General features: G+C 32.3%; 1 protein-coding gene across 5 annotated transcripts; it reads right to left on the bottom strand.

Annotated features, from left to right (window-relative positions):
* Positions 1-25753, bottom strand: LOC129233656 (nicolin-1-like). Of its 5 annotated transcripts, XR_008581473.1 has the most exons (8): positions 25497-25753; positions 23557-23641; positions 22463-22569; positions 21171-21284; positions 13848-13925; positions 10087-10188; positions 7691-7845; positions 1-211 (listed from the first exon to the last, which is right to left on the bottom strand). XR_008581473.1 is itself a non-coding variant. In XM_054867631.1 (7 exons), exons 1-7 carry the CDS (start codon positions 25629-25631, stop codon positions 176-178), a joined length of 657 nt encoding a protein of 218 aa, XP_054723606.1. In that variant the 5' UTR covers positions 25632-25753; the 3' UTR covers positions 1-175. The 5 variants fall into 5 exon arrangements, 2 of the variants coding, with proteins under 2 accessions (XP_054723606.1, XP_054723607.1); XR_008581474.1 differs by lacking the exon at positions 13848-13925; XR_008581475.1 differs by lacking the exon at positions 21171-21284.

The raw sequence follows: 25753 nt of genomic DNA, 5'->3' as shown, positions 1-25753 counted from the left end.
TCAGCATTTATTTTCTATAACTTTAATTTTAACAGATTAAATTTACATTTGTACAATAAACATAACAAAGACACTACAAACTTACTTAAAGATGAACAAAGGATGCTATCTTAAAACAAATGAAAGATCATATTATGAAGAACAACTAATGCTTTTCAATAAGATTACTAAGAAGTCAGACCAGGTGGGCAACATCGTATGAACCATCCACCTATTAAAAAGATAACTCATTTAAGTTGCTAATAAATGAATTGAAGAGGAGATTGTTAAGGGCATTTCAGCCAACATTTCTATTCACAACAAGAGCATACATATTACAAGTTACATACATATTCACTAGTAATATATTCACTTATTACCAATAAATATTGGCTGTACTAAAGCTTGTGAGCATTTTCTTAATATTAATTTAGAGGTCAAATGGGGAACCATCGTAACAATGGAATGAATCAGAGATTCCGGAGTAATGTGTCTCCAATCAACTTATGATCACACTTGGACAGAAATTTTTTTTTAACAATTTTATAGAGCTTTATACAGATATTAAACAGCTCAATTGGGTTTTACTAAAAATAGTGTTAAAAAACCTAAAATTGATAGAAAAATAGGTATAAATTTGAAAACAATTGGATGTTGAACAAAAATACATCGATATTTTCCTATGCTAAAAGGTGCTAAGCTATGATACCTCAGTACTAAAACAAGTTGTAAGAAAATTATTTTTTGCCTTTGAGAATTTGTTCTTTATAAGCTCGAAACCTATATGCTTCACAATGTTGTCCTCACCCAATAAATAACTATTTAATTACCATATGTTTGATGGGGAAAAGTGTAAATCATAAACACAATCAGTATCAAGTAGATAAAACTTGCAGACTAAAAGAATTGGGATTGAAAATTGTAACAGCATTAAAGTAGTAATCATTAAATCATACATTAACATTTTCGAACACATTTGAATGTCAATAAACTTTTCCTTTCTTGAGGTTCGGTTCCGTTATTGACATTTTCTTTTTGTCTTAGCTTTGGCTTAATCTTTGTCCAATCGTATTCTATCTTTCGGCTTAACTGTGCCTCTGAGAGAGCTCTTGCCCTTTGTTTGCATTCCTATTGGTTCATTGGTTTATAATTTTCTCATTGGTGTTTGGTTTATACCCTATTTTTATCTTTTAAGCTGTTTGCTTACCTGCTCTTGGCTTTTGTCAGATGTCTTTTCATCCATAAGCTCATTACTTTTTGCACTGAAAAGGCATTCCTTGTAAAGCAGAAACATGTGTCTGATGTAATCTGTAATTTGTGCATTTTGACATTGTTACTTCTTACTTCAAGTACATCGTATTCTTTCATCGTAATTCATTTTTTTTTAATTTAACATTTCTGCCTCACAATATTCATTTAAAGCAAATGCAAAACTACAGTTTTAGGTCACTAATACTTTATTGTATTCTAGTGCTCTGCACCCAATGGACATGTGCTGCCTATCCACCTTAGCTACCTCTCATCGACCATCGTTTTCTACAGCTGGATGCAAAAAAAATCTCTCCTTCAATTACTACTTCATATTTATACATATACATTAGGGTGGGCCGAAAAAATTGAATTTCTTCGGAGCACTTAGCCTTAGTGCGGAAAATTTGACTCCCTAACACTAATTATTCTGCAAAATTTTAATACTCTGAGTGAATGTCTTCCGCTCCAAAGCAAAAAATTTGAATTTTAGAGATTTTTAGAAAAAAAATCAAAAAAAAGAAAAATTTCCAAAATATTTTCAAATCCGCAGAAAAATTAATCTTAGTGCGGAAAATTTGTGTCTTCCTAACACTAATGTCAAAGCAAAATTTTATGACTCTGATTTCATGTCTTCCATTTTGGCAAGAGACTTCAACTTCAGTCAAAAGAGCCCAAAAAACAATTTTTTTTTACTGTACAACTATTGTAAAGGAGAGCAATTAAAAATTTAGAAGGTCTTAAATTAAAATCTGCATGTAGAAATAAAGTTAACTAGATATCAAAGTATTTATACTGTTAGAAAATCTCATTTAGATGTATGGAAAAAAATCAGAACTGCTTTTATCATACAGATTTTTATTCATTATGGAAAAAATTACAAAATGGTTTTGAAAGCTTATTTTTTTTATGTATTATTAAAAATTTAAAGTATACAGTTCACACTTTGTAATTTAGAGTTTTAGATTCATCATGTATTACTGCAATTTGTAATTACGCATTTTGCTCAAATGCTGGCATATTGCTGCATGATTTTAAAAAAGCGAAAATATACTTTCTCTTGGCCACATACTTGATTTGATGCCTTCAAAACCAACTTCATGATGCGTTCAACAGCCTGTGTGTGGCAAGGGAATTGAATAAACTTCCAGTTTTCACACAGAACTCCATCAACCAACATATTTCAACCATCATCTGAAGGGAAGTTGCAGAGAACTGGTGGAGATGTAATTTTGCAAGTGTTCCAATCTATCAAACCAACATAATATGCCGCCTCAAAGTTAAGCTTTGGGATACGGAATATGCGCACACAGTTTTTATCTGGAGATGCACTCTCTGTATCCTTTAGGATTCTATGAATGTCAAGCTCTCTGATATTCACCATTTTATCTGTTAGCATACTTAACAGAATGTTTTCTGGAGAGGCGAAGAATGCATTCCGAGCAATGACAGGATCGATTACGTTAAGATACGTTTTGGCAAGTATCTTGATGCATGAATGATTTCCCACACGTCTTGCTCTGTATTTAATAGAATTATTTTTATTTTAAACAAGGATGGGAGAATATACGTTTAAAATGAACTTGAAAAAGATTTTCAACTCAACTGTTGGTTTTATAGTTGAAACGTACAATCTCAAGATTCTATTGGTTGTAGTCAGTCGAGATATATTTATAGCACCCGGTTCCCGGTTAGCAAGATTCGGAGAGCATACACCTGAGTTAATGGCATAAGATATTTGCAATGAATTTCGTTGATCTTTACTCAGTATCATCGGGTCAACATTAGGCAACTTGAAATCCACTGGCTTAAACTTAACCATGGGACGCTTTTTACAGTCATATAGGCTTTTTCCAATTTCACGGGAGTAAGATTTTGGGCCTGATGTTTTACCATCAACAAATTGGAAGAGATGTTGCAATGGGAGTTCGTTAAAATGTAATAGACAAATAGCCCATTGGAGGGGCCTGCAAAGATTTTGCTCTAATCGACAATTTAGTCCACCTTTTACTCCAGTATTTACAACTATTTCATCTGCTCCAATAACAAGAAGGTTTTCAAATCCATCACAGTGAGCTTCCACATAACTATAAATGCTTTTCATAATGGCTTGACTGGACCCTGATTTGGCGGTTACGTGTCCAACATATTGACTCCCGGGCTTTTTTATAAGCTAGCAGTGGTCTTCTACTACAGATCGCACATAAGACTTACCTGTCTCATTTCTTTCACTCATCCTGTTTTGTCACAACGGCCGTCAAAGTAAAGACTGAGTAAAGGAGTGTCGTTTTCACCTGTGGAAATAGTTTTCAATTCCTTTCCAATTCTCGATTTCTCCCTTAAGATTTTGTTTTTATCAATGACAAGTGAAGTGTCGGTTTCGGAAATCATACTAACATCCTGCAAAACACTAGAAGCAACCGCAGCTGCAGCTCTGTTGGATATCCCAAACCTCAAACTCCTCATAACTGAATTTTTTAGTTTAATCCGCATTTGAGAAGATGTAGATGTAGAAGGTTTTTCGCTGAAACTATCAGTGCAAGAAAGGTTTAAACTACTAGAAATTCCAAAGTCCAAATTTTGGAGGGATTTTTCTTGATTCTCCAATTGAACAGAAGTTGAAGTAGATACACCAAATGAGTAGCGAATAGAGGCTTGTGACCTTCTTTTGTCTCTCTTTTGAAGTTTCTTTGTTTCACTAATATCTACCGCACCGATTAACCTAGCATTAACCTAGTAGTGCTTCGATCGGAGAGAAATGACCTTTCCTTAAATGGAACTTTTATCTCTTTAGGACACGTACATGAATCAAAATTATGGCAATTACAAGCAGCTATATCAAAGAGTTTCACTGCATCCTCCTTAATTTTTGTAAGTCGATCTCTTGTGTTCTCACTGTGTTTGACTCTTTTAAGAACATCCTTTATGGCTACATTCTTTTGTGTTAAGTATGTATCATTGCAATAACACGTTCTTTAGAAATTACCAGGAATGCACTAGTCCTTGTACAAGTTAACAACTTTTCTTGCTACACGATCAGCAATAATAGGGAAGCTAGGCTCCATATTACCACCCATCTTGGAAGAAAGTATTCGCCTCTTGTACATACAACATTTTATAACATCTCCATAGGCTGGAAGCATGAAGTCAAAAACCTTAGTATATCCAAAAATGTCACATTTAGAAATATTTCGCAGAAAAAAATTTGAGCGTTTCTGTTTAGACGTATCATAATTTAAGGGATGGTCTGATTTGTCATTGAGGTGATAAAAATTTGAAATATTGCCGAGTTTTAGGTATGTATGAACTTTGTTATGTGTTAGTCGCATTTAAGGATTTTTTATGAAATTATCTAATTTTAGGTCACTTTCCAGAGCATAAATAATTACATCATAAGCGCTTCAAATTTTAGGCTGCAGTTTGTGATAGAAAGTTAAAACATTCCCCTATTAAGACTTAACATTCAACGGAATCTTAAAATATTTTGTAAATATTCTCTTTTTTATATTATTTTCTAAAAATCTCTAAAATTCAAGTCTCTTGCCAGAGCGGAAGACATTAACCCAGAACTCTAAAATTTTGCTCTGACATTAGTGAAAGGAAGTAACAAATTATTCGCTCTTCTGCGGATTTGAAATATTTTGGAAATTTTTTCTTTTTTTGACTTTATTTTCTAAAAATCTCTAAAATTCAAGCCTCTTGCCTGAGCGGAAGATATTCATTCAGAGTATTAAAATTTTGCAAAATAATTAGTGTTAGGGAGTCACAAATTTTCTGCTCTAAGGCTAAGTATTCCGAAGAAATTCGATTTTTTCGGCCCACCCTAATATACATATATATATACAGTTGGCTCTCTGTTTAATGACTTTCTATTTAATGATTTTATCTATTTAACGACGGCCAAGGCCGTATCCAGAAATTTTTTTCGGGAGGGGCCCGGATTAGCACATTGCTCAACACACACACCATATAATATATATAGACACACCAAAAGCATAAAAATGTTAACATAGAAGACTTTTTGTCTCAATTTTTAACGATTCCACTGTTTGGACTGTTGTTATTTTATTTTAATTTCTTATTATTTTTCTCATTCACCTTGTAGTGGTAAGGATAACACGAGGGTGTCCCTTTAAGTCGGATGTAGAACATCCATAATTTCAGGGGGTCCGGGGGTTTCTCCCCCCGAGAAATTTTTGAAAAAAAAATCTGTATTTTGAGGCCTTATGTTAGGTAATTGAAACAACGAAAATATGAAAAACAAAATAGGCAAAAAAAGTTTTTTAAAAGTTATACATTCTTTTTCCAATCAAGATCAAACAAAATAAAAATTGCTTGCTCAACAAATCTTGGAAATTAATGGACAGAGAGGAAAAACGAGAGAGGAGAAAAGAGAAGCACCCCGTCATCTGCTCATATCGACTTTTAGTGAAGTTTGTTTTTGATCACTCCCCCTACCCCCACTATTTTTCATTAACTGCCCTACAGTATGAAAATTGTACAAAATAGTTTAAAAGAAATAGTGTAGACATGCAGAAAATAAGAACGGAAGGGTAATATTCTGGTCATTTGGACAATTCATACTTTATTTTCTTGATGAGATATAAAATTGAAGAACTTTTCAAGGAATTTCAAAAACTTAAATAATTTTCAGACTCTCGAACAGTTGAAATTATTTGAAGCTCTTATAACTTTGTAAGACACACCCATTTTAAGTTAATAAATGCAACGAAATATTTCTCGAAACAAACTTTTTTTTTTTCAATCACAAGTAGTGCAGAAAATGAAAAAGAGTAGAGTAAGTGTTATTTTTTTTCTCATACTTAAGGTATTAACAGTATGCCGTAGAAGTAAGAAAAAAAATTTAAAAAAAACAAGCAATAACAAAAGAACTTCCATGATACTGAATTCGGCATTAAATAAATGCAAGACATGAAACATATCAGTCACAAAAATGATCTTGAAAATTATGCTACAAAAACGCGAGAATCGTGATTTTTGCATTTTTTACGCAGGATGTATCAAGGAGCTGAATTTGGCACATCTTGGTAAGAAGATACTCGCCTAATTGGAAACTAGGGGCCCAGCCTTTGGGGAGTCCCCGGCTCGAAATCAGTACAGTGTAAGTTTTATAAGAGTTTTAGGGGGAGGAGGGAAGGGTCGTGTACAGAGGGGAGAAGGGACACCTGTTGGTCCGGGCTCGAGCTTAAATGAAGCCCAATATCTTTAAACCTAGGGTTCAAAGTATAGGTAAACAATATGGAGGGGGTCCAAAAAAGGTATTTGTAACAGCGCCAAAATTTCTGTGCACGCCCCTGGAGGAGGAAGTGCACAGAAGTCAGTTCGGCAGACTTGAAAAGTCTGTCGAACCAGACTTTACCAAAACTGACAAAGGGCCTGCCTTGACCCTGGACTGCCCTGAATTGAATTGAGAAAAAGAGCAGGAAGTCCTAATTAAAGGTCTAAATTTCAAGTGTGCCTTGCAGCTAATGAGAAATAGAATTGCTTTTTCTGTATTTCTTCAAAATATTATAAATCTTGAATAGTAGCAAAATTAAGAATTAAAAAAACTTCGGTATTCTCCTTTTCTGACATTAGGAATTAAAAAAAAAAAAACCTTCTTCTGTTTTACGGTACAAAACATTTCGGGTTTTGGGGGGGGCCCGGGCCCGTCAGGCCCCCCCTCTGGATACGGCCCTGACGACGGCTTTTCACGGTCCCAGATGGTCCACTGTAGTGTTAAAAGCATTCTATTTAAGGACGCTTTCTACTTAAGGACAATTTTTTGTGGTCCCTTGAAAGTCGTTAAATAGAGAGCCAACTGTATATATATATATATATATACAAGCAGCAAACTGAGTCCCTCACCCCAGGCAGCAACTTCTAGGGGCGGCAAATTCCTCTCATTTCTGTGGGGGGTTTCTTTGAACTCGATATAAATACTTGAAGGAAAATGGATGGGGTGGCAATTTCAAGTTACTGTCCTGGCTTGGAAAAAATCGAAGATCCGCCACAGATATGTATGTAATTTAATAATGAAACTTAACTAAGATATTATGTTGGATTTTTCCGCATTCCCCACCTCCCACACCCTTTATTTAGGAGAAACCCCAAGTTTCTTGATATTCATGAAATTCTAAATTTCGGTTATAAGGATATTTTAAGAAAAAGATATAAGAGCTTTCAGTAATAAATAAGTAATTTTATCCATGTTTTATGAATAATTCTGAACTGAATTAATTATGTAAGAAAAACAAAATTTTTATTTTTCAATAGTTTGTAAAATAAATAAAGCAAGTAACTGAAACATTTTAAAAAAATAAATGAAGCAGAATTTTTTTTTCGAGCATGAACATCACAAAAGAAATAAATGAAGATTTCTGCAAAAAAAGCAAGAACATAATAAATGAGGCATTGCAATGAACATGAAAATAAACAAAACTATAAGCAAATCAAAAAATACCTGAAGGCTACAAAAATATAAAAGAAATATTTTCCCATGCAATTTTTAAGTAGGATTTTTTATGAAGCTTTCAGTCCAAAACATTAATTTTTAACATCCTCATCAGTATCGGATATTTCAGAATCTGCATGCTCTGAACTGGCGGGATTTTCATCCTAATAAAAGCATAAACAAATAAAATACATAAAAAGCATTTCTTTGCTGAAATAAGATTGCTAAAATAAAAATTAAATCGAGCAAGACATTATGCACAGTTGTTTCACATCAAGTACTGTATAAATTAATTAAGAGCAACAACAAAAGCATACAATGTAGTTTAAGCTTTACCTGCAAAAGCAAGTCATGCTCTTAGTTAAGAGGAAAAAAAGAATTTTGGGGTAGAATTAGCATTAAACAAAGAAATTGTTTTATGCATTTTTTCAACAGCTGCAAGAAAACAGACATTATTGATTTTTTTTAAATAATAAATAGCATTATTACATGATGATGAACTTTCCATTAATAAAAGGAGATAAAATTTCCTTCCTTAATATAATGCTGTACACACCTACAATATTTGATGATTAATGATTTGATGAGATTACTTAATACAGTGGGTTATCAACCTTTCAGGCTCTATACCTTCTTACGAACACTGGTGGGAAGTTATGCCCCACCGTCCTCCTCAACAATATGTAATTGATATATGCAATACATTTGGAAACTTAAGCTGGTTATTAAATAAAATTCTAGATATTTTCACAGAATTTAATATTACTACACATAAATTTATTTTGAATGCATTATTACTTTATTAAAACAAATTAAATCCAAGAAAAAAAGATATGAATAAAGATAGTTTTGAGGTAGTCTAGGATCTAGGTGAGGTGGGGGGCAATATCATGCACCTCTACAACACTAATGAGAGAGCTAGCATTGTTATTTAAAGTTTACATGAGACCACAAAAATTGAGTGAAACCTACAGTAGTAGGGTAACAACACCAGTAATTGGCAGGTCACCAGTGACTGGCACTTCGAACAAAAATGTCCTAAAATAAGATTCATATCCAATCTTTTAAGAGTAGAAGGCTATATACCAACTGAATGTACATTTACTTTAAATATTATAACTTCAATTCATGTTACTAAATGGTAGCAGTGCATAGGAAAGAGAAACAATTGTGGCTTGCATCAAATCAGCCATTTTTGTTGCAAAAGCTTCTTCTCTGGCTTAAGAGAAGCATGCACATCAATCCATTAAAATCTGACTTAAAATATATTTTAAATTTTTGTTATCAAAAGTTTTTTTAAGTTGAAAGATGTTACTTTGAGTGGATAGAAGTAAATTTTTGTCTCGTTTTGAGTTTTTGAAGAAATGATGGATGCCATTTAGTGGTGCTTCAGTTTTTGCTAGTCCCCAGTAAATGGAACATGTACTTAAAGTCCCTAATGTGTTGTGCAATGTGTCACTAATTTGATTTCTGATATTTTTGCAGCAACAATTATATGGGTTCTACTATTGATTTGAATCCTTCAGAATCTTCTATTAAATTTTTAAAAGAAACAATAAAAAACAAATATGTTTGGCCATCACAATCAGATATTGCGACTGTAGAGAACTGTTCCATTTTTTATGGTCCCTTTAAATCATCGGGTTAATGTTCCTTCTTTTGTGAAAATAGCTATAATTCATAAAATCAAAACTGCATGCCGACTGATGAAACAACAATAGTGTCAATATTTTTTTCCGTGTAACATTCTAAATTTTTATTTCTCTAAACTACGTTTTTAACGTCGAGATGTGTGATTTAACATTAAATTATGTAAAATTATCCACTTTAAATTTACATTAGTTATGTTTCTTATGATGATGAAATTTGTATGTAATCTAAAAGTGAAAAATAAAGTGATTTTCCAGTTCTATTAACATGTGCCAATCACTGGATCACAAGGTGTCATACACTGGGGTATCAGGTGACAATTACTGGTGATTTCGGTAATTTTTTATACAGTAATTTTTATAAAAATATATCTATTCAAAGATTTTTGCTTTCAGTGAACTAAATAGATGCACAGATGTGCATTCTTTGATACAAAAATATTTACAAGTAAATATTTCTTCTCTTACAGATGAAAACAGAGGTAAGTTTAAGGTCAAACTCTTAAAGTGCCAATTACTGGGTTTGTTACCCTATTGTAAAGAGTTTGTTGATAAGGCTGCATGCATTAACCATGATTTCGGCCTACCAATAGTTGAATATTGATCACCGCACCTTAGTTTTTGAATACACTTCATTTTCAATAGAGATCCAAACATATTATGTAAATAATCGACTGCATAGGTAACTGTTAATACATGTTTTATTAAAAATATGTATGCATTAAGATGTAAAAAATTAAAAGGAAAATAGGTTACCTCAAATCTGCCAACAGCTACACTTGTTGGTTGTTTATCTTTCATTAAATCTGTAATTGTCCACATGTATCTACTTTTTCCTGTTATATTTTCACTTTTCTCCTGAAACGAATTATATTAAACAAAAATTGTAAAAGAATTGTTTTGAAAAATAAGAATCAATTGAAAAAGTTTAAATTATAATAATATTATTACAACATTTGAAATACAATAAATTTTTTGACACAATATGCCATGAGAATAGAACTGTTATAAGAAATATTCTACTTGTACTTTTTACAATGGTTTTTTTAAAAAATAACAAATTCATTTTTACAATAGGTTTTCAAGTGCAATACAATACAATCTCTCATAAAAATAAATGCATCACTTCAAAAACAAAACAAAACAAAACAAACAAAAAAAAAAAAACATCGACATTGTATAGCAGTACTACATTCACAATGCTCTATAGCTGTTAAACAGGCTTTGAAAACATACTAGTAAGAAAATAATCTTAACTTTTGTGCAAGAAAACGAAGTTCTTCCAAATTATTATTATTTCTAACTAAATTGAATGTATGTATTTTAGAGTATCTAGAAGCCCCTTAATAAAGCATTAGGGTGTAGGTTTCTAGATAAAAACGATAGAACTAAAGATTTACTTGGATAACTTTCTTCCACTTGAGAAAGAATGTTAATGAAATGTATAATGCAATCAATCAAGCAAGAAAAGTCATGTTGCTGTTGCTTAATCCACATCAGTAATCAAGTCTGTCACTTGATTCAAGACATGAAATGATAGAGTTCAGTGGTTCACAACCTTTTTTGGCCCATCGCCCCTTTTGGAAGTTAAATTACACCTATCTCCCCCCCCCCCCACACATTCTTCCCTTAAAAACACAAATTAGATGGCGCTGATTTTAGTGAAGATTAATGTTACTGAATGACTAATTTTAGTTTAAAGCTTCAAAAAGTGCATGATAAAGTAATAATTAGCTTTAAAACTGAATTTTTTATTTTTAACCCCTTCCCCTCTCCCCCCCCCCCCCAAAAAAAAAAGAAAAAACGCAATTTGAAGTGCTTTAATTAACCAATGTCATTTACATACTTAGCAAAAATAAGAATACTACATTTTTCAGTAACATACTTTTTTTTAATTGAAATCCGGAAAAAAATTAAAATTTTAACTGTTAAGATTTGTTCTTTTTTACCTTTTTAATGGCAGCCTTGTGCTTGATGGAACTCCATTAAAGCTTTGATGTCTGGCTTTATATTGTGAGATTTAATCTGAGGTCCCCTTTGAGGCAGATGTCCAATCTATTTCTTAGCTTTGTGAGAAGCTGCACTACAGAGCTAAATCCACTTTCAACTAAATATGTTGAGGGGAATGAGATGAGGAGCTGTTCAACTTTTTTCCAAAGTTGTGGGTAAGTAACCATAAGCTTCACCCAGGCAAGTTCGTAACCGTATTGCTTGAACATAATTTTTGATTCACAATCAAATTTCAAATCCATAAACTCTGTCTGCAAAGAGTTTTCCAGTTCATTCACATCTTCAAAACTAAATGGGTCTAAAATCTAGTCAGGAATTTGTAAGTTGATCAAATCTGCAAACCTTGATTCCATGTTCTTTTTTAACTGATCAAGGTGATCAATAAAAATTAAAATTTTTTCTTCAGGAAGTTCATCATCCACGATTAAACTTTTTTTTAGTCGGAAACAGGATAAATTCTTTACGGCCAATATTTGCCTTGTGGATTTCGAATTTGGCAATGAATGCTGAAATTATGCTTTTGGCCTTGATAAGGTTCATCTTGTTTCCTTGATGCTTAATGTCGACTTCGTTCATTTTTTCAAAAATATCTGTGAGATACGCAAGTTCCAATTTTCGCTGTTTCAAATTCTCACTTAAATCAGGATTATGCAAGTCGAGAAACTCAGCTACAGAGTCGAATAATTCAAAGAAACGGCGCAAACAGTTTCCTTTGGAAAGCCATCTCACAGACGTATGTAAAAGCAAGCGTTCGAATTTATCATCATTTTCATGGCAAAGCTCTCGAAACAGGCGATCATTGAGAGAATTAGCTTTGATCTTGTTAATACCAGTAATGACTAATTGTAAGGTTTCATGTAAAACACCTCTCAATGTTTTTGCAGCTAAGTGTTGACGATGAATGACACTATGGATGGTAATCACTTCTGGCACTTCTTTTTTAAGGTGTGCAAGAAACCCAATATGACGACCCGCCATGGCAGGGGCACCATCTGCTGCACAAGCACTTACATTTGTCAATGGAATTTCTTTTTCTTCAAAATAATCCTTCACCACTTTAAAAATCGATGCTCCCTTTGTAGCAGTAATCAAAGTTCTGGCAAACAACATTTCCTCAGTTATCTCTTTCAGCTCATTAATAAACCTCACGTAAGCTAATAAAATAGCTCTGTTATCTGTCACAGTTGATTCATCAATCTGCAGTGCAAATTTACTTTGTTTCAAAACATTTATCAGTTTGCACTCAACGTCAGCAGCCATTTCATCTATTCTCCTTGAAACTGTGTTGTTACTCAGGGGGAGGATTGAGTTATCTTTTTACCGGAGCCCTCACCAAGCAAAACTTCTACTATTTTTTTGGCAGCCGGTAGAATAAGATTTTCACCAATCGTATGAGGCTTACCACATTTTGCTATCAAAAGAGACACTTCGTAAGAAGCAAGAAGCCCTTTGTCAAGATCTGTTGCTTGTCTTCTAAGAAATTCACCCACCTTTGGCCGTTTATCCGCTTTTGTTTTGAGGTTTTGAAAATAACTAAGAGGTTTATTTACTTTGTCACCATGAACTCTTGACAAATGCTCTTTCATTCGTGAGGGCTTTATCGCTTCATTGCTAGAAAATGTTTTATCGCACAAAAGATTATGCGGAAACCGCATATTTTGCGGACAAAACCAAATTTTAAATACTCTGCTGAATACTGCGGCACTTCTTTTTCGAATTCATATCGAACTTTCACACTACGAAACATGCACAATTGAACAGAAATTCACTAAATTAAATCAAACAATAGAAACTATGTAAAGAGGTTTATGCGCTGATTGCAAGATTCTGAATGACAACTGATAAGTAAATGCAAAAATCCATTCCTACACATATCCATCCACTTTTCAGGCATTTAATATATGCTGGCGCCAACGGTCAGACAGTGCTTACAAGATTTTTTTTCTTCCTCGTGAAAACGGCAATAAAAGAAAAGATATTATTTTTTGCTTTTGTTTTTTTTTTATCCAGACAGATTTGATTGAGCTGTAAATCATACATGCCTTATTTTCTGAGAACGACTTTCTTTGATTTGACGTGCCATATGCTTGGTTCGGTATTACACAACATAGGTATTCTGAAAGATATTTCTGAATTCTGTACCGATTTGTTTTAATAAATATAATTTTTGAAAGGTCAAGAATTTCCCATTACCAGGTATCCGAATACCAGTCGCCCCCTATTGCCCCACAGAAATTTATCGCCTACTTTAAGAGTTCAATCGCCCCTTTGGGGGCGATCGCCCCCAGGTTGGGAATCACTGATGTAGAGTAAGTTATGCCTTAAACACATTAATCGATCTGTTACATCTTTAATGGAAAATCATTCATTGTAAAATATAGCAGCAAATTTAATTTTAAAAAAATAAAATAACTTTTATATTTAATGCCAATTAGTTTCATCATGACCTAAAAGTGTACTCCCACATGATAGATAATAACATTCTAAAATATTTCGGCATAACTTACTGGCTCTACTACAACAATTCTATTTTCAAACTTTCTGGACGATGATGAGGAATGTGAAGCAGAGGACTGTCTACCATCCTAAGAAGAATAAAAAATAATTTAAAAAATGTCGTGCAGTTAGATTTCAAAATCAATCTTGCAATATATTTTATACATCACTTTTACTGACAGCAGTCTTTATTTTTACTGATATTATCACAAACGCATTATAACTTTTATCTATCGTAAAATAATAATAATGAAGAGAAGTCCATTCATTTTTATGATGCATTGTACTATATTGAATAACACTTTTTAAATCTGTTACAGCTCTACAGGAGTAACAAGTTTGAAAAAAGAAATTTTTAATTACTTTTTATGTCACACTAGTGATACCCGCACGGCTTTGCCCGTAATAGAAAAATCAAAAGGTCTTTTGGTTTGCCTGTATATTTAGAAATAATGTATTATGAATTTTCTCGCCAGTTGGCTTGTACCCATCTTACGGTTCCACGTCATGATAATTTCGTATCTCGCCAATTGGCTTGCGCCCGTGTTACGGTTCCACGTTATGATAATTGTGTAATTTACTCGTCCATCTTATATTTTTTTTCTTAAAATTGGAATAGAAAAAGAACCATATCGAATTTTCGAAAAATCGCTTCGAGGTGCACACCCCCATGCTACATACTAACTTTGTGCCAAATTTCATGAAAATCGGCCGAACGGTTTAGGCGCTATGCGCGTCACAGACATCCTACGGACATCCAGACATCCTCCGGACAGAGAGACTTTCAGCTTTATTATTAGTAACTAGTGGCACCCGCACGGCTTCGCCCGTAATAGAAAAATGAAAGGTCTTTTGGTTTGCTTGTATATTTACAAATAATGTATGGTGAATTTTCTCGACAATTGGCTTGTACCGACATTACAGTTCCACGTTATGATAATTTCGTATCTCGCCAATTGGCTTGTGCCCATGTTACGGTTCCACGTTATGATAATTACGTAATTTATGATAGTTTTTTTTTTCTTAAAATTGGAATAGAAAAAGAACCACATCGAATTTTCGAAAAATCGCTTCGAGGTGCACACCCCCATGCTACATACTACCTTTGTGCCAAATTTCATGAAAATCGGCCGAACAGTTTAGGCGCTGTGCGCGTCACAGACATCCAGACATCCTACAGACATCCAGACATCCTCCAGACAGAGAGACTTTCTGCTTTATTATTAGTAACTAGTGGTACCCGCACGGCTTCGCCCGTAATAGAAAAATTAAAAGGTCTTTTGGTTCACCTGTATTTACAAATAATGTATTGTGAATTTTCTCGTCAATTGGCTTGTACTCATGTTACGGTTACACGTTATGATAATTTCGTATCTCGCCAATTGGCTTGTGCCCATGTTACGGTTACATGTTATGATAATTTCGTAATTTATGATAGTTTTTTTTCTTAAAATTGGAATAAAAAAAGAACCACATCGAATTTTCGAAAAATCGCTTCGAGGTGCACAACCCCATGCTACATACTAACTTCGTGCCAAATTTCATGAAAATCGGCCGAACGGTATAGGCGCTATGCGCGTCACAGACATCCTACAGACATCCTACAGATATCCTACAGACATCCAGACATCTAGACATCCTCCGGACAGAGAGACATTCAGCTTTATTATTAGTAAAGAAGAAGATTAAGTGTGAAATTATAAGCAGTAATTGCAGGCATAAACTGCAGTAACACTGAATTTTTACGAGCCTCCATCAGGGCAGGGCAGGGCCGCGCCGTCCCTATGTGCAAGGTCGTGCGGCACACGACGGCGCCAGAGTCAAAAAGGCCCTGAACTCTATCAATCAAAAATGCTCCAAATGAGTGGAAAAAATCTCCAACCAAAAAAATAAAATTGAACTGTTCATTATATCTAATAGTGATGATGAAATTATATTGCTCATTAAAACAAGCAATCCTCCTTGCTGTCTTTCTAAAAGAAAAAAATTGCCTTAGTGTCCAAACATGCTATTCAAAAGCGCAATCTTTTACACTGAAAACACATGATTTTAATTTATGCATACAGGAGCATTTTTCTTCATATGTGGAGTCGTGAATGCTGCTTTGGTATGACTATACACTGTTTAAAAAAACCTGAAAGTTCAGGTAGTTTTCTGACTTATTTTAACAGAATATTTCCGTAATGCTTCAAAACGTATTTTTTCCTTACAACAACGTCATATCACGAAAGAAAATAACGAAAACGGAATTTTTCCATTTTTAGGTTGCTGTACTTTGTTAGCATTCTGATTAGCCTTCAAGTTATGATAAACATCACTGTTTGAGAGTGCTTATTAAATCGCACTGTTACATTTTGTTAATTAAAAGCTTATTTAGAATAACAACTCAGATGTCGTAGACAAAATAGATAGCTTGCTATTTCATGTCTGGAGAGTAATATACTCGTATTTTTACACCTTTGGGTTTTGTAGGTTAGGAAAAATGTTCGCGCCATTTTCATACAGGCAGATGTGTTTTGATCGCCCTGGTGATTTCATGTAGGTTTTAGCAAGTTAGTATTAGAATATTATTGCAGTGTATTATTTTGCACAATACTTCGAACAATTCTATTCGTTAGCCATATTGTGTGTTCTAGCGGTGAGAATAGTTTTAAGATCTTGTGTTATCCATTTTAAAGGCTATTGGATTACTTGTATCCAGATGTAATGGAGATACTTAAATTTAGCACCGCTGGTCACATGTAAGTATTGTTGAATATCTTTGTACATGTTAATATACAAATGTATTTTTCTTGTTAATATGCATTTGATAGAATTCCTATGGTAGCTGATTTAGAATTTATAGAACTATTATAAAGTTATTGTTTTTGCTCTAATGCATTGTATTCTTGAAAGTCATTAAAACGTTAAATGCCAACATTGCGTATCAACCGGAGATTACCGTGGTGTGCAAGCAGGACAGAAAAAATCACTCAGTTTTTTTCTTTTTTTCTGACAGATTGAAAGTAAATATTTTAAATCTCTAAATAAAAGTATTTCTTGCTGTTATATTTTTTGCGAAAAGGCATAGCAGATTGTTATTCTTTGAAAATACAATTAAAATTTTGACAAGAATAAGTTTTCTTGACTACTTAGAAATCTGGAAACATTCATTACTCCTTTCGGGATTTCATTCATAATAATAAATATAAATTACTTAATTTATTTTATTAGGATCTCATCCAACAACTTATTTGAGATAATTGCAAATTTCTTGTAAAAACATTTCAGGTAAAACGAACTGATTGATATTTTTAGCCTAAGTATTATGATTATGCACTAAAAACCTATGTTGCTATTCCAATGAGTGAAAAATGCGGAAATCACCTGGGGGAGGGGGGGTATACATCATCTGAGCCAAAAAAATTTCACGTGTATGTCAATGATTCTGTTTTTAAACACAGTAAATTGGTATGTGGTACTCTCCATCAAGTATATTATTTCATGATAAAGTTAACCGATTTTTAATGGTATTTTATTTGACTCATTCTACAAATAAAAATATTCTATTTTTCATGTATGCTTTTCCATGCCACGCCAGAATATGTACGAGGGGATGACGAAGGAAATATCAAGCAGTATCAGCATCAAAATTTGGTGTTATATTTAAATCCACTAATTTCCTTGTTGGTACTTTTTGATTAGTTTTATTCATCTGAAAATTTCGTGATAGATGCTTGAAGAAGAGCTGTATGGTAGGTAAGTTATCAAGCAAAATTTTCACTCGCAATATATATTTGAGTAATAAATACAAATTTAAAAAATAATAGTTTTTGAATGGTTAACTATTTATCTATTATATATCATTTTAAAGACAGGATAGAAAAACGAGAATGAAATTTCAATAAAATATATGAAAATGAAAAACTAAAAAATAGTGCAACGAAAAATCAAGAACCGAAAGCTCTGTAAAGACACAGAAAATTTAAAAATGGAAAAATAGATGAACGGAAAAATAGATCAACGGAAAGAGAAATATAATTTTCGATAAATCCCGGGAAATTTATAAATGGAAGAACAGAACTAAATGGAGAAATGAGAAATAGAACTTCTGTTAAGTCACGGAAAATAATTTAATGGAAACGGAATATTTACGGCAACTTTGCTGCCGGTACTTTATCCGTTATTTTCAGGAAATTTTTTTAACAGTGTAGTTTTACAAGGTTGGGTATACGAAGCGCAAGAAATTTGCTATTCCCCATTTTAGTTCTTGAAATGAATATGTTATATTATAATTTATGCACCTCCAGAGTGCTGAGTTGAATGTTTTTCAAAAATATTCTTTATTATTCAAGACAAAACACACACACACACACATCTTAGGAAAACAAAGTGATTTTGATAACAAAAAAAAAAAAAAAAAATATGTTAGGAAAAAACTTAAGTTTCTTTCAAAAACTTTTTCTTTTTTCTAGTTTGTCTGAAAGTAAGATCGTCTTCAAAATGCTACTCCTCCAGTTTATTTCCCTCTCCCGCCACCAAAAGCATTACGTAGCATCTCAAATTTCGTTTCCAGATCTTCAATTTTGCAAAATTTCCAGGGAAAGTGCTCAAATACCAAACAACATCGCTTGAAGCTACTTTCGAAAATCACCTAAAATTGCATTTTTGGAGCTTCAATTTTGAAAGATTGCTGGCCCTAACGTAACCAAAAATAGTCTTACAATCGCGTTTTTAAGACTTCAATTTCAGATAACATTCGAGCAAGGGCCTCCAAACCCCTTCCTTTAATATCATTATTTAAGTGAAATACCCTCTGAACTTCTCTTAACATCATAGAATATTGCTAAGTTTTTAGAGCTTTGATTTTGAAATATTTTCCAGGGGGAGCTCCAAAATCTCCTTCCCGTAAAAAATTTTCAAAGTTGTCTGCAATTGCCTTTTTAGAAGTTCAATTTCAAAAAATTGTAGGGGACAGGAGGAATTGATTTCTATCTGTTTTACAAAAAAAGAAAAAAAAAATCGGGTAGAATCCCAGAGTTCCATCTCTTATTCTAACATCAATAAATATGGCCTATTAATCGCGTTTTAAGGCTTCAACTTCTACAAATTTCCGCGGTGCCCCTTGTACCGTTTTCTACGATAACACCACCAAAGACAGTCCAAAATTGCGTTTTTAAAACTACAAATTTCAAAGATTTTAAAAGATATTTTTTTTTCAATGTACCCCTCTAAAACTATTGTTGTCATGTTTTGACAGGCATAACTGTTGTATTAATTATTTATCACTTTAAGATTAGATAGATACAGTGGCGTGAACTTTGATATTTCAAACATTTTCCTTTTTCTGAAATGCATTATTAGCATATCAGATGAGCTGCTGAACTCTAAATAATTTCGAGACATGAAGTAAAAACGCACACCATATTCCAAAATTAAATATTCACACATTATTTTTTTAATAAATTAAATGCCAAACGTATTTTTTCCCATTTTATATTTGTTTACAAAACCTTTTTCCAGGTGTTAACTATATTTTCTCCGAATGCCAGAGCATAAAGGCGCTCAAAAGACATTTGCACAAGGGCGCGGCCCTGCATCAGGGTTGTTTGGTTTAAACCATGTTTTAAACCAAGTGGTTTTTTTTTAAACCATGTGTTTTTTTTCCTCATAAAATTTTTTTTTTAAATTACATTTTTTTCTCCATAATGTTTCCATAAATTTTACATATTATTGCAAAGAGTAAAATCTAATTAATGCAAAGTAACTAGCAAAGCTTTACAGATAAATTTCAGATTTAATAAATTCAGAAACATATTTTTTAAGGTAATGTAAGTTTGCTAAATAGTTTTTATTTTATTGTTGTTTTATTTTTCTTTTTTTAAATCCATGCAGCTTTCCTATTAGGTACATAAATATACATGGCAGACCAACTAAGTTTTTCTAAAATTGCATGAAAAAAATCCAAGTACCTTTTTTATAATATTTTAATTATCATTATTTTTCAGTCTTTTGCATTTCAAAAAAAAGTTTTTATACCAACCCTGGCCTATTAACTACAAAATCTATATCTTTCAGTGGCACACACAAGGGGGAGTTCAGGAGGTCCGGATCTCTCCCATTGCCCTGGAGTTTTTTGGATTGACTAGAATCCTATTTATGTAGTACCTAAAATAAGTTCAAGCAAAGGTAACACTAAATTCAGGTTTAATAAATGAAAAAATAAAATGTATGCTCTTTCTTTCTTCCCCTGCAAAATTGAACTGTAAGTAAACATAAATTGTTTTATAGTGTTATTTTTGCTTAGCTGCTTTAATTTTTAATTTTGCAAAAAGTAAATAAATTCATTCTTTCTTTGGCTTTTTGGTACTTTAATTAAGTCTTTGTTGTTAGCAAATTAATTTTATTAACTAATGCTAAGTAATTATTCATTTTTTAAGCATTAATTTTTTAATATTTTATGTTCTCGAAAATCGATAAAATCAAAAGAATATGTTTGGATGCATGTTGGAGTATGATATGAGACTGGTAGCCTTCAATCCTGGACCCCCCCCTCCCCCCTTTGAAACATTTCTGCATGTGCCACTGATATCTTCCTACTTAGTTGTAAAAGGTCAATATGAGTCAAAATACCAAAAAATTCAGTATTTTCCAAAACTAATAGCTCTCTTCTGGGGCATATGATTAATAATAATATGGCCATGTTTGCTGGTTAAAAATATGTTCAGTTGGAAAAAGAAAAATATAGATCACAGTGTGAGTTATTATAAACTGCAGCACAGTATTTTGCTATTTAGATCACATCAATAATACAGGTTCCATTCACTTTTATTTTTCCAGCATTTCAATTAAAATTCAGGAGTAGCTCCAGTATATCCAGTACGTATAAAACACTCCAGTATATTTTCAGTATTTAAGTATTTTTAGCATTAAAAATCATACCCACAACCTGTTAAAGATACTGAATTAAACAAGGAAATATGATTATACAAATGTCACACTCACAACTGAACAATATATGGATGCCGCAATTGCCAAATTAATTGACTCCACTTTTTTTTTTAAAAAAAGCTCATTTCTGCTTTAATAGTGCTTTAACAATGCTTAGCACGTGAATTCACATTGAAGTTTTGGTTCAGTACATTTCTGACCAAGTGATGGCAGAAAATGTAACACGAGGGCCTATTTACTCCTATGGATAACAACTATGTATTCTCTACTTTTTCTTTTATGGAATTAGTTGATTTGACAAGTGAGGCATCCATATATAGATACTTAAATAGGTAAATAGATGTTTCTTTTGCTTTTTCTACTTGAAGATGAAACACATTCAAAATGAATCCAGCAAAAACTACCTTAGTTGAATCCCCAAAAAACGAAAGTTCTTCAATCCCAAACTTCTTCCATCGAAATGAAGGCTGTTTTAATATAATTCGCAAGCTCACAATGCCACTCCAGGAAATTAAACTCTATAAAGGATACAATTACTATACTATGAGAAGTAAAAGAGTCAATTAAAAGTACTAATAAAAACAGTATCACTTTTATTTGTGATTTAAATTACTTCTTTTATTTCTGATAGAGCAACATTTTTTTACTGTTTTTACAACTATGCTACATTAGCTGAGACTGAACCAGTGGTTCCCAACTTTTTTGAGCAAATCGCCCCAAATCCCTTTTGAGATTCGCAGACACCCTATGCGTTCTCTCCCCCCCCCACCTTGCCATTTTCTTCCTTGAAAAAATTCATGATTTGGCATGATCGATTTTATTGAAAACATAAATGCCTAATTTAAATTTGATATGAACTGATAAAAGAATTTTATCCAATAAGTCTTAGAACAAAAAAATTAATAAATATATAAAAGCACCTTTTTTAATGTTTTTTTTTTCTTTTTGCTTTTCTTTCTTTAACAAAATGAATCGATAGGTATTTGAAGGGAAATACAAGATAATTGATTTACTTTTCAAAAACAGAAACACAGTACAATCTCATTAATCTGGACTAATAAGGGATCCAGGCAGTTCAAATTCATGAAAGTATGAAATAAACAAAATAACCTATAAATACAGCCAAAGTTTATAAACAAACTACTGCACACAATAAAAGTTGCATCTTGAATTCAAGAGAATGAAATATAAAATTGAATAAGACAAAATTACAAAATACAGCCTACTGCCAACTTGCATTTTATACGTACAATATGTACATCTATAAGGCTGTCTTGATCAATGAGGTTTTACTGTACATTTTTATATTATTTTTCTTTTAAATCGGATACTGGGGAATTTTTTTTAAATTGGAACCTTTCTTTTTCAATAAACGATTAAATAGGTCCTTAAGGATCAATGGAGATGCAAGAAGAAAGCTCCTAAACTTAAATTTGATTCTTTTTTATTGAGATTCCTAGTCTGACTTTTTAACAAGTGGTTTCTTATACACTTTTGAATTTGATATTGGGGGGCTTTTAATTATTATTATTTTGTCTTTTAATTCACCCCTTAAGGAGTCAAATGTCCCCTTTGGGAGCGATCGCCCCCAGGTTGGGAACCACTGGACTTAATTGTAATATTAATAGTAAACATATGCTAAATTGCACTATAATTCATGAGAAAGTAGATTATTAATTTAAAAAGAAAAAATTACTTCTTTAGCCAAAAGAGAGAATATGTCTTGCGAGCATTTTTCACATTCAGGTTCTGGCATTAAATTGAAGTGCCTCACCGATGTCTGCCATGGAAGAATGTCTCTATCTAAAATTAAAAAAGGATTGGAACATTTGGATTGTAAATTATAAACATAAATCTCATAATATTAAAAAGCTTTTAATTAGTTACGATCAGCAGTTGGTTTCTTGTTTTGAGCCCATGGTGGAAAACTAACCTTTTTCATTTTATTTTCTTAATTTCTTTACTAACTATAATCTTACATCTAATTCCTTCAAATGTATATGCTCAAATATTAGGAGATGCGACAAAAATTTTTTTAATATATGTATATTTAAAAGTAAGCAAAAAGTATCCATATATGCCTAACATCGGGTACAATTAAACATATTTGGGTTACATTTGGACACCACAAAAATAAAACAATATTAATAGTCTAAAATGGCTTGAATTCACATGAGTATGAAACTCTCTTCATTGTCCCAAAACGGTTTGAACTTTTTTTTTTTTTTTTGTATTTTCAAAAATTACTTTATGACAGGGTAAGAATTTTTGGGAATCCAAACCGATCAAAGTTTAGAAGTCTACTTGGGATGCACTAGTATCATTCCATAATATCTAAACATTTTTATAAAAATGTATAAAAAAATTTTGCACTAATATGATTTTTATTCTTTGATCTTTAAAGATAAAGGTTTGACATTGCTTCATACAGCTACTTTGCTATTTGTCTTATTTCACAGTGTATACCATCTATTCTATTATTTCTCTAACCATTAAAAGACTTCTGCATAGTTAAATGCAAGTATTCAGGTTTAAACATAGGACAAGTCGGATCAACCAATTTGAAATGATTTTATTAGGTACGAAAATACTAAAAAATTATTTTACCTAAAAAAAATATTTTTTATTAGTTTCTCTGCATCTACTTAGGTTTTTGAGTTAAACCAGTTTTTGATGCTTGTTACCTCAAAAAACCAGTTTTTGATGGCAAAAAGCCAACGCTACTTATAACATCTCCGAACAATTAGCTTTTAAATGAAAGTGTTTATCAATTATAAAATATTAAATTACTTTTAACATCCTTCTCTGCAGGCACCCGTTTACATGACATCTTAATGTAAGCAGTGTAGTTGTTCCGAAATCTTACTTCATCTATCTGAAAATAAATGCCAATTCATTTGTAAACAAAAAGAAAACAGTATTATTTGAAAACATAAACTACTGTTACAAATCAAACTGCATACCAACCAAATTTTTAACAAAAAAAAATGTGTATACATACATGTCAAACACTTTTTTAGCTTTTAAGCTACAAGAAAACAAGAAACAACATTTAAAAATTTTATATGGGTGAACTAAGGACTTATTTTCCTCTGTTATTCTAAATTCATACATCTACGCATACATGAAAAAGAAAACTCATACTGAGCTGGCTTATAAAATTTTTGAACCTGTCAAGGAAAAACATTACTTTCAGTTACATGATGAAATTATAACAAAATAATTATCCACAAAATGTTTTTAACTGTACCACTGCCACAAGTGCATGTAGTGTAATGACATAAGCCATAGACTATTGAATATATTACTAAATTTGTAAATAAACAGAGTAGGCAGCTTCTTAAAGGAAAATTTTTAACAATTGCAAGTTCTCAAAAGATGTTTTATTTACCATCCTTGGAAAAAAAAAAAAAAAAAAAAAAACCCTTTACTGTAATGATTTTTTTTTCTCTTTTTCAATAATACTTATTTTTACCAACCTCATGAAAATGCAATAAATGGTCCTAGGGCAATCACTAAATAACCTGCCTTGGCTCAGTAATTCCTATCAACTCAATGAATAAAAAGTTAGCATTCCTGTATGAGAAGGATTTATCATATTTTACACGAAAAGGTACATCTACAACAACAGAAAGTCAGCCCCATGCCAGAAACGAAGCAACGCTGTCGCAGAATGAAAGACTTTTGTGGTAAGGGAGAAAAAAGGAAAAAATTAATAAGTAAAACAGCCTGTTGTGAAAATATTCTGCAGAAACAGCACTGAAAGATTATTTTTTTGTGGAGCAATTCCACCCTTCTCCCTTGCTGTCTGCAATCAGGCTGCTAGGGACATAAAGTGGGGTAGAAAGGCAGAAAAAATTCTGCAAACTCAGCAGATATCTTCATTTTAAAGCAGCAACTTTGCAGACATTCTAGAAATCTTGCAGATTTCTTTAGATTAGATGTAGATCTAAACTTGTAGCAAAAGACGCTTAATCGGCTCAAAATTCGACATTTTTGCTAGAAAATATTTCTGTGACACTTGTACAAAATGGCTAATAACTCAAGATTTGGCAACAACATTTCCTTCAATTACTACCGGTTTTGTATGATCATCACATAACTTTTTGTTCTAAAATGTTGTTTTGAGCCGATTAAGAATCATTTGCGGGAACATAAGATGGTATTCTTGTAGATCTTCACAAGCTAATTTGATATCAATTTTACGTGTCAATAACACAAATGACAAAGCAATTATCTAAAACAAACCTTCACCGTTAATTTTTTTTTGACTGGTTTGGTCATCAATTAGCAAATTTATCTTTTAATGGGACCTGAAGTAAATCAGTGGGGACACCAGGATTTGTCGGAAAACCAAGCGTATTTCTAGACCTTTGTTAGGAGGAAAAGATTGGAAGATTTCCAAAACTAAGATTCTAGGTAATTTTTTGACTGCAGCCTATCTTTTTGACGCTACATAGTAATGTATTTCGGCATTCCTTATTTTATTGAAAGAATTAAATAGATTATTGCTTAAAACTTGTCGACTGCAATTGAATCTCAACTATCGAAATATTCCTTTGTTGGAGTACTAGTCGAATTACTATCACAACTGTTAATTAGACAAAAATCAATTTTGAGTATCCGCTCATACACATGTATTAAGAAACAATTTCATTTGAATTAATTAAAGGATTTTTTTATTGAATATATTACGTTGAAAATTTTTAAAAAGTATCAAACATTCATACAGAAACTGGTTCTGGAAAAGAAACTTCTAAAACACTGCAGCCAGGTTTATAATCAGCTCGTTCGTCATCTAAAAATATGGACGTTACGGGCCTTGCTTTAAACTCTAAAGTTTTCCTATCTTCCTCTATGAGCATGTTGAAGGTGATCTTTTACCAAATCAAGCATAAAATAATAACATTATTAATAGTTCAAGCAACAAATAACTAATAATCAGTTGTCAACACGCACGGAACACAGTGGACACTTTTTTGTTTTG

This window comes from Uloborus diversus, unplaced genomic scaffold (genome assembly GCF_026930045.1).
Source record: "Uloborus diversus isolate 005 unplaced genomic scaffold, Udiv.v.3.1 scaffold_589, whole genome shotgun sequence".
Classification (NCBI taxonomy): domain Eukaryota; kingdom Metazoa; phylum Arthropoda; class Arachnida; order Araneae; family Uloboridae; genus Uloborus; species Uloborus diversus.
Note: the sequence above shows the minus strand (reverse complement) of the source record. Positions and strands in the feature narration are given on the sequence as shown.

Bases quoted from the DNA above. Each gene is read 5' to 3' on its own strand.
- LOC129233656 (XM_054867631.1), bottom strand. From the start codon at position 25,631: ATGCTCATAGAGGAAGATAGGAAAACTTTAGAGTTTAAAGCAAGGCCC. The intron at 23,642-25,496 runs GTATGAATGTTT...ATTTATTTTCAG, and splicing joins CTTTTCCAGAACCAGTTTCT to ATAGATGAAGTAAGATTTCG. The intron at 22,570-23,556 runs GTAATTTAATAT...TTTTAATTTTAG, and splicing joins TGCAGAGAAGGATGTTAAAA to ATAGAGACATTCTTCCATGG.